Source organism: Phocoena sinus, chromosome 4 (assembly GCF_008692025.1).
Source record: "Phocoena sinus isolate mPhoSin1 chromosome 4, mPhoSin1.pri, whole genome shotgun sequence".
NCBI classification, from domain to species: domain Eukaryota; kingdom Metazoa; phylum Chordata; class Mammalia; order Artiodactyla; family Phocoenidae; genus Phocoena; species Phocoena sinus.
This window is the reverse complement of record NC_045766.1, coordinates 60,957,728-60,975,458: the sequence shown is the minus strand read 5'-3', so window position 1 is coordinate 60,975,458 and position 17,731 is coordinate 60,957,728. Positions and strand designations below refer to the sequence as shown.

The following is a 17,731-nucleotide window of genomic DNA, read 5'->3' as shown; positions in this document are numbered from 1 at the left end:
ATCTTTTAAAAGTCTCACCTATGTCAAACAGCTTTCACTTACCCCTTAGAATTTACTTCTCGATGCACATGGCTGTGAAACCTCTAAACATGAAAACTTTCTGCAGTTACTTTGTATTGGAATCTCCAGGAACTGAAGCCTACAGGACCACGTGAGTCCCACAGGGAAAGGACTCTCAGCCTCCTGCCTCCTGCTAGAGTAGTCCCTCTCAGGACCACTTCACTGTGCAAAGCTTTGGGAGGCAGGAACCCTGGAAGCTGCACCCAATATCAGGGACTGATATTAAACTGAGGGCCATCCCTCTTCACTATGACCAGAACTAATCTCATCTTACACCACTGTGCATCGCAGCCACGCCAGGACTGCAGACCTCTCTGCCACCCGCACCCGGAGTCCCATCTCCACACGGCTCACGGTCCCTGATCTGAACCCATCTCCTCATGCTTTCTTCCTTCCCTGACTCTTTCACCAGGCACCCCACTCCAGGAATTCCTGCTGTGATCACTACACCCTCTAGAACATCAACCTCCTTGAACATTATCTCTTTTTGTGGTAATTAAACTCATCAGTCCTCTGAAGATAAGACTTCCCCAGAAATCCCCTAGCTACGGGCTGTTTTCTGTCTTACCTCAATATCAGAGGGCTAGGACCAAGAAAGGAACATTTTTGCTCTCCAGTTAGACTTTCAGACCATTATCACGGCTCATTCCAGAGGGGGAGAAAAAAAAAGCCCTGCCTCTTTTGAGGCTCCTACTTAGCTATACCATCTCCCTCTCTTTTCTGCTCTCATTTACTGAACTCCCAAGTCACTTCCCCTCATTAGCTGAAGGCGGACTCCGGACTCAAAGTACTGTGCTCTGTGCTAAAGGCTCATTCTCAGTGACAATACTATAGATGACTTATTTAATTCTCTGCCTTCTCAGTGCTATATCTTCCAAACTCCAAAGGTCACTTCTTCTGGCCCATCTCAAACACTCATTTTTTTTTTTTTTTTTTTTTCAAACACTCATTTTTAATGCCACAAAAGAACTTTGTCATCAGCAGCAATTCTTCACCTCTGAAATCTTTATTTTGGACCTCCACTACCCTCCCAACTCAATGCTACCATTCTTTAGCCTCATCAAGACCTTTAAAAATTAGTAAATATCAAATACCTGAGGTATATTTCTTCATGCACTCACAGAAACAACACATTAAGGACTAAAACACATTCAAAGTATTTAAACTTTTGTTTAGTAGAGAATGCCTTAGTCAAGTATCTCAAAATGCTGCTGGCAAATGACCATACCAAGACTATAAGTCTGAAATAGAACGCAACGTGGAAATAAGGACAAATGAGAATTATTCTTCAGACTTGAGAGCGGCATCAAGAAACACCCTCTAGTTTGACTATTCTTGCTCATACCCACACATGCGCACACACGACTTAGGGCAAAAGCCTTACAGGCCTCTATGTAAAATGTTACATGAAAAAGATGAACATGTTTTTATATACTCCTTAAAACATCAACATACTAGGTTTTTCTAGAGAGAACCAAATAGCAAATAAAATCACTAGCACAGAGCGTTTTGGAAGGGGCTGCTGCTGAAAGGGCCCCCGATTAGTATCAGTTACCTGAACCCTGGGATCCACTCTTCTGAGGGCCAGCAGCAGTGACCTGAGCCTTGGTTAAGGCTTGCATCGGCTGAGCGACAATGGTTCCTCCACCTCCACTCACAATTGCCTTGGCAACTCCTTGGGTCACAACTTGCTTTGGACCAACTGCTTTGGCGACAGACGAGCTGGCCTTGGCTACGAGGATCTGGCCACCACTGATTGCCACTGCCTGCTTCACTGCCGAAGGTAGGGTAGACCCAACCGGAACCCCAACAACCTGTTCAAAACAAAGGAGAACCCAGAAGTGCTTCTTCTCATAGTCCCTTGAGGGGTCTTAAAGCAGCACAGTCACTCTGTTCCAGCAAAGAACAAAAGCAAACCCCTAGATAACAACACATGGAGTCTAATTCAATCATCTAGGAATTCTACCTATGATGTGAACAGCAGTATTTCTCAGTCTGGATGTTATTACAATAAAATGTTACAGCTTTTGTCTTAACCCCAGCTACTATCTATAACCTATTTTAATTATAAAAAGTAATATGTGTGTTTTAAAAAAAAAAAACACAGGAAATACAGAGATATAAAGAAAAAAACTCTACTCATCAGAAATAATCTCTTAATTTTTTTTTTTTTTTTGCAGTATGCGGGCATCTCACTGTTGCGGCCTCTCCCATTGTGGAGCACAGGCTCCGGACGCGCAGGCCCAGCGGCCATGGCTCACGGGCCTAGCCACTCCGCGGCATGTGGGATCTTCCCGGACCAGGGCACGAACCCATGTCCCCTGCATCGGCACGCGGACTCTCAACCACTGCACCACCAGGGACGCCCTCTTAATATTTTTAATGTAGTATTTACTTCTGATTCTTTTAAATGTACATTTTGAAACAAAGATTAGGATGCATATAGTTTTATAATTTTTAAATTTAACATCATGTTACAACCATTTCCACTGTTGTTATTTTTCAAAAACATTTTGAGAGGACCAAAAAAGAATGTATTAGAATAGATATACCATAATCTAAGTAAATATTTCACTACTGTGTGACTATTTAGATAATTTTAAACTTCACATTATGAAAAAACTGCAATAAACATTCTCATATATGAACTATAAACTCCACTACATACTTTTAAATATCACCTCTTCAGTAACCTCTTCTGTGTTATCCCCATCTGAAGCAATATTTCTCCATCACTAGAACATCTAACAATTTACGTCATTTATTATATGGTATAACATGTGACACCTCTTCCAACTTATTTTTTTAAAAAGTTATCTTTTTCTATACTTTCTAATCTCTCCTTTCCTTAAAGGGAGACATTTCATTAAAAAAGTGTAAGCTAGAAAAACATTTAATTCAATTTAAAAAAAAAAAAGATCCCAGCACCCAAAGAATGAAAGTTAGAAGTACCTAGTTCTAAAAATACCGTAAATTTTTTCAAGTAAAAGAATACTTCAGAGCTCTTTTAAAACAAGGTCAATAGTACAATTTTCAATTAGAAGAAACAATTAATGGAAAATTGGGGCAGTGTTTCACAGTCCCTAATTCTTTATTTCATAAAAAGAACTTCTCACCAGAAACTAGATTAAAAGACTTTTACATTCTTTTTTAAGAATGGGAAAAGATCTGTCTTCTAAAGGCAAAAAAGATAAAGAAGAAAGTACTTTTCAACCATCAGATTGGAGGGGAAAATTTTAAAGCCTGATAATACCAAGAATTGGCTAGAGGATATGGGGAAACAGGAACTTTTGTTCACTGCTGGCAGAAAAGTAAATTTGTACAGCCACTCCAGAGAAGTACTAGGATATCTACTAAAATTGAAAATTCACCCTCTACTGGTAGGGATATATCCCAGAGAAATCTTAGACATGTGCTCAAGGGAACATACACAGAAAGTCCAAGGTAGCATTATTTGTAATTACAAAAAAATTGTAAGTAATCTTAATGTCTACAAAATGAAATATGCTTAATGTCTATAGATAGAGGAATGGATAAAATGTGGTATAAGACAGACTGACAGAACAGCATTCGTTAGTTACAATGAATGAACTGGAACTATATATATATCAACATCAACAGACTTTGCAAGTACAAATATTGAGTGAAAGGGGAGTTGCAGAAAAATATGAGTATAAATATCTTTTATGTAAATCTTCAAAATTCACAACACTACATGTTACTTACGGCTATTACGTATGTAATAAAAAGTATGGACTGTCAAGCTACACATCCAAATTCATGACTGTTGTTTTGGGGAAGAACAAAGTGGACTGCAACTTTATCAGTCATTATTTTATTTGGAGAAAAAAACTGTTGAATTAAATATGAACATGTTAATTCACAGTGGAGGATATGTGGATATTGATTATATTATTCTCTGTATTTACTGCAATTTTAGAATCTTCCCAAATTAAAAAATAATAGCATTACTTAAGGTAGAACAAAATGACAAACCATATAACAACTGATGAATGGGATTTTTAAGTTAAATAATCACTAAATCATACATGGCTCCTTTTCAAAGAATGTGAATATAGTAAAATACACTTGTCATGTGCTTGGACAATATGGCTGACGTAAAGAAAATGGTCCCCTAACCAATTGTTATAAACCAGTGTATCACAGAGGAAAGAGTATAGGTTTTTATAAGCAGTCAGACCTGCTTTCCCAGTTTTGTTCCATCAGTTAGCAGCTGCACAGTTATTTAACCTCTTTGAGTTTTAGCTTTAGATATCTCATCTATAAAATATCTCGTAAGGTCATGAGGCATAAATGAAAATAAGTTTATAAAGTGCCTAGCCAGCATGATGTACACAGTAAATGACAGCTGCAGCCAGCACAACACTTGTTACTATGAACTGAAGACTGGTGATCTATGAGACTATGTAGAGACTCAGGACAGAAAGCCAAAGGATAAACACCTGTCACTATCTTCAGCACGTGGCCAGGGCAGAGGACCTTGATCTTAAGGTTCAGTTAATCAAACAGAAATCAAAATATATAGATAACATCTCGTATCTGCCTTAAAATATTCTAGGAGGAGAAGATCAGCAAAATGCTGGTAACTGCTGAAATGGAATAATGGGCATGTAGGATTCATTACAATAGTCTCTGCACTTTTATGTAAGTTTAAGGAAGGAGGGAAAGAAAGGAAGAAACAAAACAATCAAAGAGGGCTTCCCTGGTGGCGCAGTGGTTGGGAGTCCGCCTGCCAATGCAGGCCACAGGGGTTCGTGCCCCGGTCCGGGAGGATCCCACATGCCACGGAGTGGCTGGGCCCGTGAGCCATGGCTGCTGAGCCTGCGCGTCCGGAGCCTGTGCTCCGCAACAGGAGAGGCCACGGCAGTGAGAGGCCCGCGTACCACAAAAAAAAAAAAAAAAAAATAAGTTCATCTAGAATGGAGAAGAGAAAACTCCCAGCTATCCTGGCTTGGTTAAAACTATCCCTGATGATTATCCAAATCTCTCCATTCTGACTGTATGAGCCTCATTATATAGGCAACATGGAGTGTTACTGTAGCTATAGAGCTGGGCACACTCATTCCCCCTAGAGATGTGGAGATATACAAACTCTTCCTACTAATTAAGAACTTTTTTCTGCATTGATAAAAAAAAGCTTCTTAATCCAGAAAATTATTTTTAAGGTATGGCAGAAACTGCCAGCTGAACCCCAATATGTATTCTTTGTTTCTCTCTCATAGTAACAGAACCCCCGATTTTCAGCGAGGGACATGGCCACACAGAATACCTACTATATTTCCCAACTCCTTCACACCTAGGTCTGACATCTCATTTCTGGCTAAAGGGATGTGAACAGAAGTGATGAGTGCAAATTTTTGGTTCTGCTCTCCCCAAACCCTGTTCCCTTCCCTTTTCCTGCTGGCCAGAAATGTGAACACGGTGGCATGAGATGAAGCGGCTATCATAGCCCACAAGCTGAAAAACAAATTTTGAAAATGACAGAGCAATGAGATGGAGTCTAGATTCTTGATGATTGTGGAACCAACACACCAGGGTCGCCTACCAGACTTTCATGTGTGAGAGAAGTAAACTTATTTAAGCTCCTGGTTTGGGAATTTGTTATAGTAGTTGAATTTTTTTCTAAGACGTCTGTCTTTACATTTCCTAAATATATCACACTTAATAATCCCTTGTATAAGCTAAATTACACATAATCTATTTTCATGTTCCTAAATTAACAAAGAAAGCAAAGATCTTAAAGGAAAATAAAATATACATGTGATATCACTTATATGTGGAATCTAAAAAAAAATACAACAAACTAGTGAATATAACAGAAAAGAAGCAGACTCACAGATACAGAGAACAAACTAGTGGTTACCAGTGGGGAACAGAAAGGGAGGAGGGGCAATATAGGGGTAGGGGATTAAGAGGTACAAACTATTAGGTATAAAATAAGTTACAAGGGTATACTGTACAACACAGGGAATACAGTCAATATTTTATAAGTAGAAATGGAATTTAACCTTTAAAAATTGTGAATCACTATACAGTACACTGGTAACATATAATATTATATATAAACTATACTTCAATTTTAAAAAAGGAAAATAATACATACATGTACCTATTTTAATTTCTTTCCTCCAATCCCATGCATCTGACTTGCTTTTCCCTCCTTGTGCCAACATCTATCCTCACACTCAACTGCTTCAAAATGTCCAGAATATGACACACCTAATCCCTCCGAGAGCCAAATAAAACATAACCATGCTGGCCACAGGAGGGCAGTTTTTACTAGCAGAGCTTGTCCACCAAGAGCAAACTGCTCACAAGATAAACAACCCCCCTTTATTCTAAAACACTGAGGAGAATAAGGAAGTCTGGCATTCTACTGGGGAAAACCCTATGCACAGCTGTCTATGACACCACAAGCAAGTCTCTTGAGTAGGACACTATAACCCCAAATTAGTTTTGTTTTTCTTTTTAATACAACATTTTGGCCTAGAACCTGAAATCACCTACCAACTGTTCTCCTCTTCCCCTCCCACAGCACTGCTCTCCGCATTCCGAATTTCCTTAGTTTCACCTTTGTTCTGTACTGTTATAAATACTTAATTTTGATTCATGCTTTGATTTGGTGTTTCTATTCCTGCCCTCCCTGTGCCCTGTACAGACCTTTGCAAGTCAGAATCTACTTTAGCAACCTGAAGGTGAGGATTCTGTATATGTGATTTTTCCCTGGATGCTGAAAAATACAGCCACTTACGATTCAGTTCTCAATGACAGTAATTATTACATGGTACTCACACATATATACACAGGACTCATCCTCACATAACTTTAGCTGCTATCACTTATTTAGCACCTGCTCTGTGCTAGGCCCTCTATATACAATGATCTCTAATTCTCCTACAGCACTGAAAGGCAAAGGGTATTATTTCCTTTTACTAGATGAAAAAACAAGGCTGAGAGAGATAAATTTGCCCAGCTCACACAAGTAATGAGTGGCTGAGATCTGAGATGTGTAACAAGCTCATGCTCTCTTAACTATACCACACTGCTTCCTTCCCATATGAACCACCAATTCCTCAACTGTCTCTTTTCATGTCAAAAGCAGCACCGCTCTCTACTTTTATGAAAAAGATAAACTGTGTTTCTATTGTGCCAAAGTTGTGTGGAAAGTGAAACAGTACCATTCTGTTCACCCTCCTGTTTTCTGGCACACTTTCTCTGACTACACCTCAGCAATAACCAGGGACACCCTGTACTTGCAGACAGCTCTTTATCTCAAGTCTAAAGCTTGTACTAAATTTCTGGGATAGATGTCTTGTTTCATGTTCTACTTCTCTGTAGTTTTTTCACACTCGTCTGTGGCTTTTCTTATCAGGTACCTTTATACTTAAGGCATTCTAGCACAAACCCAGCCATTTTCTCTTGGTCCTACCTTGCCATTAGGTAGGTGGGAATGTGACAAGAAAGCCAATACAGTTGTTCAGTATTACTGGGTGAGGAGATCTGCAAAATGCAAAAGTGGCAAAAAGCAGAAACTTTTCAGAGCTTCTGAGCATAAATAGCAATGCTATCACGATTCAAAAGCCTAAATCAGTAATACCATGTATTTCTAGGTGAAGCAAAATAGATTTTAAACAACATACAGGATGTGTCTGAGTACGAAGACCAGATGACAATAACCGATTCACGAAAGGACTTGAACAAAATGCTTATCCCTGAAGCCAAAACAACAGAGGGAGCATCAGGAAGTAGTTGGGGGTTGCCTGTTTTAGTGATTCTGGCTATGGAATCCCCAAAGTCAAATTTTTTTTTTTGCAGTACACGGGCCTCTCACTGTTGTGGCCTCTCCCGTTGCGGAGCACAGGCTCCGGACGTGCAGGCTCAGCGGCCATGGCTCATGGGCCCAGCCGCTCCGTGGCATGTGGGATCTTCCCGGACCAGGGCACGAACCAGTGTCCCCTGCATCGGCAGGCGGACTCTCAACCATCCGCACCACCAGGGAAGCCCCCCAAAGTCAAATTTGATGCTGAAGTTCCATGGTTCCTAAATTTACCTAATCATATGAGTCAGTAGGAGAGTTTGTTAAAAATCCAGATTCCCGGGGTCACCAAGAAGTTCTGATATTTTTAATCATCAGTTGAGTCTTATGAGCAGAAAAGTTTGGGAAAGTGGTTAATGAACTCTTACAGATTTTAGAACCACCTATAAGACTATGAATTTTTAACTCAATCTATATGCAGCCATCTAGACTAACCAAAATATCTAAAACCTATTTTAAAGTTGAAAAGCAAGCGCTTCACATAGTTCTCTTAATAGCTTTAGGATATATCTGCCCTAAAAGTAAGATTATTTAATTCTGGATGTTCTAAAAGCATGCTTAGGTTACAGACAATGGCTCACAAATTTTAATAGTTCTGGAATGGGGAATTTTGGAGTCAACTAGACCTGGGTTCAAATTCTCTGTCGCTTATTAGCTGTATGCTCTCAAGGATGTTGCTTAACCTCTCAGAACCACAATTTCCTCATTTGTAAAACAGCAGTGAAAATATCCACCTTGCAAGGTTGTCTGAGGATTACAGATAATATGCAAATAAGAGCATGATACACTTTGGCACTCCTAAGTACAACGGATGCAGGGAAACATGTATCTCTGTTTTAGAGTTCTCCCAATATGTAAATTCCCCAAACCTCCAAATTATAAAGAAAATAAACTCTCTAAAGAGCCAAGAATCATTTAACAGATCACACAGTCAAGACATCAGAGGTGCAAACTATAGCAGTCTCCTATCAGAAATAAACAGGTAAAACAGTGGACCTCGATCCTGTCAGTTAGACTTGAATCAAGTGTAAAGTTGTGTCCATGACGTCAATCATCTTCACTGCCAGAGAGATAACACGGCATCCCTTCACCTCTTGAACTGTCCCTGGGCCGTCTATAAACCATGTCCCTGCTCTTGTTAATAACTATGAAAAGGACAGGTGGGTTAAACACCAACTTATCTGCTTTTCCTACAGGGCTTTCATCCACATGTTTTCCTGGGACCATCAACACCGTCACCCTTTTCAGCACTTGTCCATTACTTAGGCAAACAACGTTCACTGACATGTTGACTTCCCCATCCTTACCCAACACAAACCTTAGAGGGCTGAATCTTTGGTGACTGGGCAGTCCCTTCTCCAGCAGTTAGGACTTGTTTTTGAGGGGACACAGCTATCATGTGACCCCCTTTCACAGTCACATACTGAGGGAGTGGTGACTGGCTGGCAGCTCCTGTTGTTGGTACATGAGAGGCTTCTCCAGGTTCCTGTTTGATGATCACCTTGCAACAAACATGATAATGACAATGAATAAACAGCCCATGAAAAATGCTACTAATATTTGAATTTATTCTGTCTGCAGGAATTAATGAATTAATGAAGCCCTGTATGTAAACAATGACTCCACTAGAAGGGTAAAAATACTGCTTAAGTATAGCCCATAATAGCTATTAAAGGGACCAAAAGTAGGATGTGGACTTGATCCAGTGTATCTGCAAACCAACCTCGTCATTTGTTTTAGACATTGTGGCAAAACGGCACCAGGAAGTTCCCATCTTGCTAGACTCCAAGGGCTGCCCTGTGAACACCACTAAATAAATGGAAGCATGTCTCAGAAGTAGGATCCAGTCTTAGAGATGAGACATACTAAAAAGTTCCATGATGTGGGGTAGTAGCATCAATCAACTCCAACATGCCACAGAAAGATTCTGTAACAAGAGCTTATCCACTTGTGGGATAATCCTCTCATGAATACTTACTTTTGTGAAAGCTCCCAGTCCTCCAGTTATAGGTTTGGGGCTTTGAACCTTAGGGTGACTCCCAATTGGGCAAAGAGGTGGCATAGATGCGAACAAAGAATCCTCCTGCTGTGTTTGTAAAAATACGTATTGTACAATTAGGATAAAGTGAGTGATTTCACTCTAGTCACATATTTAATACAAACCTGTGACATTCCCTAGCAACAAAAACAAACAAAAAGCCCAAAACTCTTTGCGGGCTTCCGAGCCCCTACACCTGCATTTTAATATTGCTTGAAAAGACAATTCAAAGTAAGGCTATAAATTGGCAAGAACCTACTCATCTGTGCCCACTGTAAACTGGAAAGACTCCTATCATACTACCTGTAATATTTGGCTGACTCATTGGTTTCATGTCCAGTCCCCTGCCAGATGCTACTAAAGGATAGGTACTGTATTCTATTTCTTTTCTATCCCTAAGGTCTACGCACTAAATAAACAAATGAATGTAACAGGCAGTGACAGTGTTTCAGTGTACCACACACTTCTAACAGTACCTGCAACTGGATCTGTTACTCTGGAATAAATACCCAGGACGCAGGGGGAAATTTTTCACTAAAAATTTTAAAAACAATACAACAAAAAGAACTTGAACAATTAGCAAATACAAAGACAGCAAAGGTCAAAATTCAAAATTACTGTCATTTGTCTCTAATTCTCAAATACGAAAGGCAAGTCTCAGAGGCAATTTTCCATAAATAAACGTTGGGGGCAAGAAACAAAGTTAAGAACACTGTTTAACTATGTAATGAAAATATCATCAACAAACATGCAAAAATACACTGGTAGAAAATTAAGACCTTCAAGGAATTCTTACAATTCAGGCATTCATAGAACACAGTGCTCACAGATTACAATGCATTAGAGAAAAACCTTGCCTTGGATCAGGAAACTATTCAATATCATCACAATTAAGTGCCTAGATATAAGAAATGCTGTGTTAGCACCAGTCATGTAAGAGATGATCTTTGAATTCTCAGGAATTCTCAAACAGGAGTTTATACCTCAGAGGCTCTAGCCTTAAGGTAGCCAAGACAATAACAAATAAGCTGAATAACTAAGTCAACAGCAGTGACTGTCTCTGCGGAACAGTGAGCAGATATCTAGCACTATGATCTGAACAAGTCAGATCATATTTGGAATTCTGAATTTCAAAGGACTTCTTATCCTGAAGAAGGTGGGGGAAGGGGAAAATACACTGTGGAAAGATACGAATTATTACTTTGTAAAGAAAAATGTATAACAAAGCTGTCAAAAAAAAATCATAGGTAAGGTAGGGGAGTCTGAAGTACTTGATCTTTATGATACTTCTTAGCTTGAAGATTCTACTTTATGAAATCTGCATTATCACTTGCAAATTCTGGCTCAACTTGAGTGTACCACGTTTAGAAACTAGCAAAGCGCAATAAGAGTGTTACCTTGACAGCAGATGTTACAAAACTACTTCCATGAATTTTAGGAATCGGGGAACCTGTTCCTTGGGAGGCCTGAGAGGCAGTAGAGAGCTTGCTGGTAGGACTTCCTGATAAGCAAGGTAGATTTAAAAATAAAGTATAAACAAAGTAAAATTTACAAAATGGAATTTTAAAGCCATTTTCCACCACCCTTGTCTTCTCCCCACTATTTATTGTTCATTTTGAAGGGCTGAAAACTCACAACCATGATATTATTATAGGAAAAAACACTTAAGGATTCATCCTGTGAAGCTGACCGCTTCATCAACCTAAAAAGGGCAAGAAGCGAGTAAGGAAGTGTAGAAGAATAAGTAAAGTAAGTAGACATTATATATTCTGCACTTATATAGAAAGAGATACTGTAACATAATGGTGTTGGCTATTTCACAATGTGCCAAAATGTATGCATTCAACTGAATGCTAGTTCCTTCAAAGTAGTTTCACTAGAAGGTTATACCTACTCCAAAATGCTGACATTAAACACTTTATACTCCATCAGTACAATTGGCTTTAGGGTCTGATCAAAATAAGTCACATTATCTACAGTCAACAGTAAGTCAAGACTAAAAATGGTACTTGGTCACCTCCTCCATTTACCAAACTTGCCTGCAGAGACTTTGGCTGATTTCTAAAACTAAACATCCTCAAAAGACACCTACTTGGCATCCTTAGGTGTACTCAAAAGGGAATCTCTGAAAGTAGCATTTTTTAAAGGAGTCCCCCAATTATAATCATTGTTAAAGAACATAACTTTCTAAAAAAAATAGTTGGAAAGGCCCAACACACATTAATCTGTGTTAAAATCAAACATGTTAGAAAAAAATCAGTCTCATTATTTTATAGCTATTTCTCTTATTTCTCTTTTCGATATTTCTATTAGAAGTGAAAGCTACAGGAAAGTTTACACAGAGGTGCACGTGTTTAAACAGTTTAATTGAAGGGAATAAATAAAATGTTAGTGAAAGTACCTCAAAGAAACCTGAAAAGCTCTCTGTATTTATATGAGGTTATGATGATAAACACGGGGAATCCAAAGACTTCTTATGCTTCCTATTAGAGTTGTTTTTTTGTTTTAAATAACTACAGGGTTCAGCTTCCCTCCCACATGCAAGTTTTATCTTATTCACTGAAAAGTAAAGATCACTTTTTTATTTCACTGGGGAAAAATATGTACGGTTCACAAAGCTATTCTTGCTCTAAAGCTTAATTTGGAAAAGTTAATCACACATTGCCTAAAAAGAATGTCTTCTAAATGAGAATAAAATCCACTCTTTTTTTTCCCTTTTTTAGAAAATTAATTATGGTTCACTATGAATCTTAAGAAATTAAAAAATAAAACTTAATTCCTAAAAATATAACTTTTACAAGAAGTAAATCTTCCCTCAAATAGCACTGGAAAACAAAAAAGAATATATATATATATATATATATATATATATATATATATATATACACACACACACACACACACACTCTTATGTATTCCCTCCTCTTGTTCATGGTTGAAGATTTCATTCTCCCATTATATGGCTACTAAGTCACATTAGGATTCCACCTTTAAAAAATATAAAATCTTGGGGATTGCATGAATATTGTTCCATTCAAACACACACCTGCAGTAGGAGTGGTGGCTCCAATAACCTGCCCTGGCTTGTCCACGATAACATAAGGATTATTAATAACAGAACTGGCAGTGCCTTGCTTCACATGGACTGGAGTGGAAGTTGGGGTTCGAGGCAATGGCGATGGACTTGGGGTTGATATAGGGGAACCTTTATTAATAAAAGAGAAACAAATAAACTAAACAAAATAGATATATTCAGCCCATCTAAGAGGACGCTAAAGAAAATGGAAGAGGGGCAGGGCCACCAGTACAAAGGCGACAAGTTGGGAAAAGAGAATGGGGCTGTAAGTTTCAGGTACTGAGAGCAGCCGCAGCAGCTGAGGCCAGGGGTTAGTGCATTTTACTCTCTACATCCTTATCCACGTAGCAGCAGCAGCAGTCAGCCTGTTAAAACAGATACTCAGGTCCTACCCCAGATCTACCAAATATATCAATAAATCAGTATTTTAACAAGAGACCCCAGCAAGCACATTAAAGTTCAAAACACAGTGCTTTACACAAGTGTGGAACTGCTGCATCCCCAGGTAACAACAACTTGGTCAGGTTGTTATAATACTGGTTACACTTGAAGAAACTGAAGTTAGGGAGGCAAGTGAACAGCTAGACTTAGGAACCAAGTCTTGATTTGCAATGAATTTCCAATAGGAAAATATGAAATTCATCCACCAAAACAAAAGTCTCTCTCAATACCATGTCACAGCCACAATCCAGAGATTCGTGTTCCCATAGCTCTCAGAAGTTACCGACAGATACATCATTAAACATCCTCAACAGTTATTGATCAAACCTGTTATCCATGAATTTCTCTAACCTTCAAAACAATTTATACGTTCAGCCTATTCCACCTCTGAAGCAGCAAGCTCCAAAACACTTCTAACTGGTAGGTAAAATTATACATTCTTTACCTTTTATCAATTTCAAGGACTTGGATCACATTTCTGCTTAGCTATTTTTAGCACTGAACACTCCCCCCACCCCCTTCATTTAAGAATTATATAGAAGTCTCCCACTGCCTACGTATTTCTATTGACTCACTTTCATGTCTTTTCTGAGGTGGCACAGTCAAAACTATAAAGCATATTTCTACTAGAAGTTTACCTAACATAAACTGTTGCGCGGCAATGGACAATTCAACCTCAGTGAAAATGAAACCTCAGAACGACCTACTGATCATAGGAATGAGTAAATTTGTAGTGTGGTTATAGAGTATAAAAGATATCTCAATCCCAAACCAACCCCTGAAGCTTAACTACAAACCAAAAGGCATCTAATTTTTTTCTATTACTAGTCACTCTGGTTTCCATATATAATTCCCAAACTTAATTCCTACCTTAGTTTCCTCCATACATCCTAGCAAACAATTTACCTGTGCTGATTCTAGATGAAAATTTGGCTGCTTTGAATTTTATTTCTTTCCTCATTCAAAAATTGTTTCCATATGAATGACTTTTGTTTTTGTTTTGTGACACTTTTGCTTTGCTAATCAACAGTGATGAGCTTGCTTGTTAACTAAACAAAAACCCTGCTTAGAAAAACTAAAAAAAAAAAAAGAAAAAAAAGAGCCATAGTACTTTGTTTTATCATTCTAACAATTTTTACACACACCAAATTCATATATACCACGTATACCTGAGACAATCTTGCAGCTCATGGTGATAGGCTGGAAGGATTTTCCAGGTGACTCCGGATTAGGAACCTGACTTTGTGGCACAATTTTGCAACTTGATGCTATTGGCTGAAAAGCTGAATTGCCATGAGAACAAAAGGTGACTTTCTGGGATGTTGTCATTTTGGTGGGTGTTCGTTCCAATGAAGATGGCAAAGAATAAAATGTAGTGTGTCTCTCAGCTTCAGTGTTGGCTGGGAATCCTTCTTGAAATGAAACAGGCAAATAAGTCATCAACCACTTTGAAATCCCTCACCATTTCAAGAACCATTTAAGCCATTTACCAGTAGTAAAATAAATACAGTTGACTTGTATTTAACACTGCTTTATGTATTTTCTGGTGAAATGTAAATATCATGCCTAGAATCATGTTTCATTAAAATGCTTCTTTCAAAAAATTAGAAAACATATTAGCTAACACTATATAATAAAATTTATAAGTTCATTATGTTCTCCCATTCTTTATATATGAATTGACAAACTGTTTAGAGAAGAAAAACTCAAAAGAAAGCATTAGCTTAATCTAATGATGTCCTGTTTTATTAAATGCCCATAAAAAGGATGCAACTGAAACTTAAGAGAAATAAAGTTGAGATTTTTATAAAAGAACTAAAATATTAACATCACATTAAACGTAGACTTACAGATCATACTAACACCATTTAGAATCAATTTTATATCGTATTTGTATATGTTATATAAGTGAACACTTAAATACTTAACTATATACTTATATATTTACTAAATAAAAAGATGCCATAGTCAAAATACATTTGTTGATGATAAGTCTTATATTGTATTTTAAATAAGATTAGATACTAATATTTGAACTTCCTGTTCACACAATTATGGACCAAACAAGAAAGTCTTCCTGTAACATATTAGAGGAAACCATTATATTCGTCAAAGAATAAAAATGTAATGCTTTTCAGTGAGTTTTGTGTTTTATAAAATGTCAACAAAACTGCATTAAAATTTTTTTCTGAGAAGAGTAAGGGCTTGGCTATTTTCATAATAGGTCTGTGTAGAAGAGTAGCATGCCTACTTATGCAAAATTTATTTTCCATACACTCATAAGGCACTGAAAACAGCAGTTCAACATCAAGTGATGGAAAGGAACACGCCATAATGACTGCTCTATACAAGGTAAAAATGCATTTCCATACAAGGAAAAATATATACTACCTTTCTCCACAGAGGTATCAGGTACTGGCTCATGTGACTGCTTTACTGGTGAGGACACTTTCACAGGGGCTGGAATGGTCAAAGGCAAGGATGGTGGGGCATCTGAGATGTCTGACTCGGAGGACTGAGGATAAACGGTGTCTTCTCCAAGAGAATGCCGATGGAGCTCAACATCCACTACCTACACGATCGGGCAACAACTGGGCTCATGAATCCATCATCAATGTCACAGAAAGCCCCAAACCTGTCTCAAAACATGGTGCTCTAACAGACGTTGCAAATGATTTCTATTCATACTTCAAAGGCAATTTCAATCTCAATAACTAAAGGATTTATCCCAGAATGTAATCTAATCTGGCTTAATAGATCACTCAATGAAACCAATCATAAAATTAGGGAACCTCCATTTAGTGTTTCTGCACCTTAGAACATTCTTTCCCCCAATCTCAGCATGACTGCCTCTTTCTCACCATTAGGTCTCAATCAAATGTCACCTTCTCAGAGAGGCCTTCCCTAACCAACCTAGCTAAAGCACCCAACTTGTCCTCCGGCTACTCTCTTCTTTATAGCACTTATTTGTAAGTGAAATTATCCTATTTGCTTTTATATTTACCATATACCTTCTCCCTACTCTCAATACAACCAAGAATAAAACTCCTTGAGAGTAGTAGCTACTCTCATTTGTTCATTTTTGTATCCTCAGTACCTGAACCAGTGCTTAGCATATAGTATGTGCTCAATAAATAACTTCTGGCATAACACAGCACATTTCCCTGAAGAGAGTAAGGTTTAACTTAGCTAATTCTAATCATAATGGCTACTGCTGATATATCATGAATACCAAAAAAGGAGGGGGAGGATGGGGTGGGAAAACAAAGTTGAAGATCTAATACTTCCTGATTTCAAAATTTATTATTACAAAACTATAGTAATCAAAACACTGTGGTACTGCCATAAAGACAGACAAACAGACCATCAGAATAGAATACACTCTCACATACATGGTCAAATTATTTTTGACAAGGGTGCCAAGACCACTGATTGGGAAAAGGACAATCTTTTCAACAAATAGTGCTGGGGAAACTGGAGATCCACATGCATTAGAATGAAAGTGGAAGTTTACTTTACACCATATACAAAAATTAACTCAAAATGGATCAAAGACCTAAACATAACACCTAAAACTTAGAAGAAAATATAGGGGCAAAGTGTCATAACACTGAATTTGGAAATGATTTCTTGGATATGATACAAAACGTACAGATAGAAGAAAAAACAGATAAATTAGACTACATCAACATTTAAAACTTCTGTGCATCAAAGGACACGATAACAGAGTGAAAAGGCAACCCACAGAATGGGAGAAAATATCTGCAAATCATATACCTGATAAGAGACTATCTCAAGAATATAGAGACACCTCCTAAAAATCAGCTACAAAAAACCAAACAACCCAATTCAAAAATGGACAAAGGATTTGAATTCACATTTCTCCAAGAAAGATATATAAATGGCTGATAAACACATGAAAAAATGCTCAACATCAATAATTATTACAGAAATGCATACCAAAACCACAAAGAAATACCACCTTACACTCGCTGGATAGTATCAAAAAAGCAGAAAACAACAAGCACTGGCAAAGATGTGGAGAAATCGAAACCCTTACACACTGTTGGTGGGAATGTAAAATGATGCAGCTGCTATGGTAAACAGTGTGGTGGTTTCTCAAAAAATTAAAAATAGAATTACTGTATGATCCAGCAATTCCACTTCTGGGTATACACCCAAAAGTACTGAACACAGGGACACGAACAGAGAGACCCACATTCTTAGCAGCATTATTCACAATAGCCAAAAGATGGAAGCAACACAAGTGCTCATTGAC

The 17,731-nt window shown here is 38.0% G+C and overlaps 1 protein-coding gene across 9 annotated transcripts in view; it reads right to left on the bottom strand.

Annotated features, from left to right (window-relative positions):
- Positions 1 to 17,731, bottom strand: part of YEATS2 (YEATS domain containing 2) — a 108,921-nt gene that overhangs the window by 28,749 nt on the left and 62,441 nt on the right. For 6 of the 9 annotated variants that reach the window (XR_004349746.1, XM_032631149.1, XM_032631151.1 and 3 more), the window contains 7 exons: positions 15,844 to 16,024; positions 14,622 to 14,864; positions 12,982 to 13,140; positions 11,333 to 11,436; positions 9,876 to 9,983; positions 9,216 to 9,398; positions 1,616 to 1,874 (listed from right to left, as the gene is read on the bottom strand). Coding sequence is in view for 8 of the 9 variants with exons in the window: in XM_032631149.1 (XP_032487040.1) it covers positions 1,616 to 1,874; positions 9,216 to 9,398; positions 9,876 to 9,983; positions 11,333 to 11,436; positions 12,982 to 13,140; positions 14,622 to 14,864; positions 15,844 to 16,024 (1,237 nt within the window). In the remaining variant the exon portion in view is untranslated. The remainder of the gene's footprint in view (positions 1 to 1,615; positions 1,875 to 9,215; positions 9,399 to 9,875; positions 9,984 to 11,332; positions 11,437 to 12,981; positions 13,141 to 14,621; positions 14,865 to 15,843; positions 16,025 to 17,731) is intronic. The other 3 variants (XM_032631153.1, XM_032631156.1, XM_032631154.1) reach the window with 1 other exon arrangement.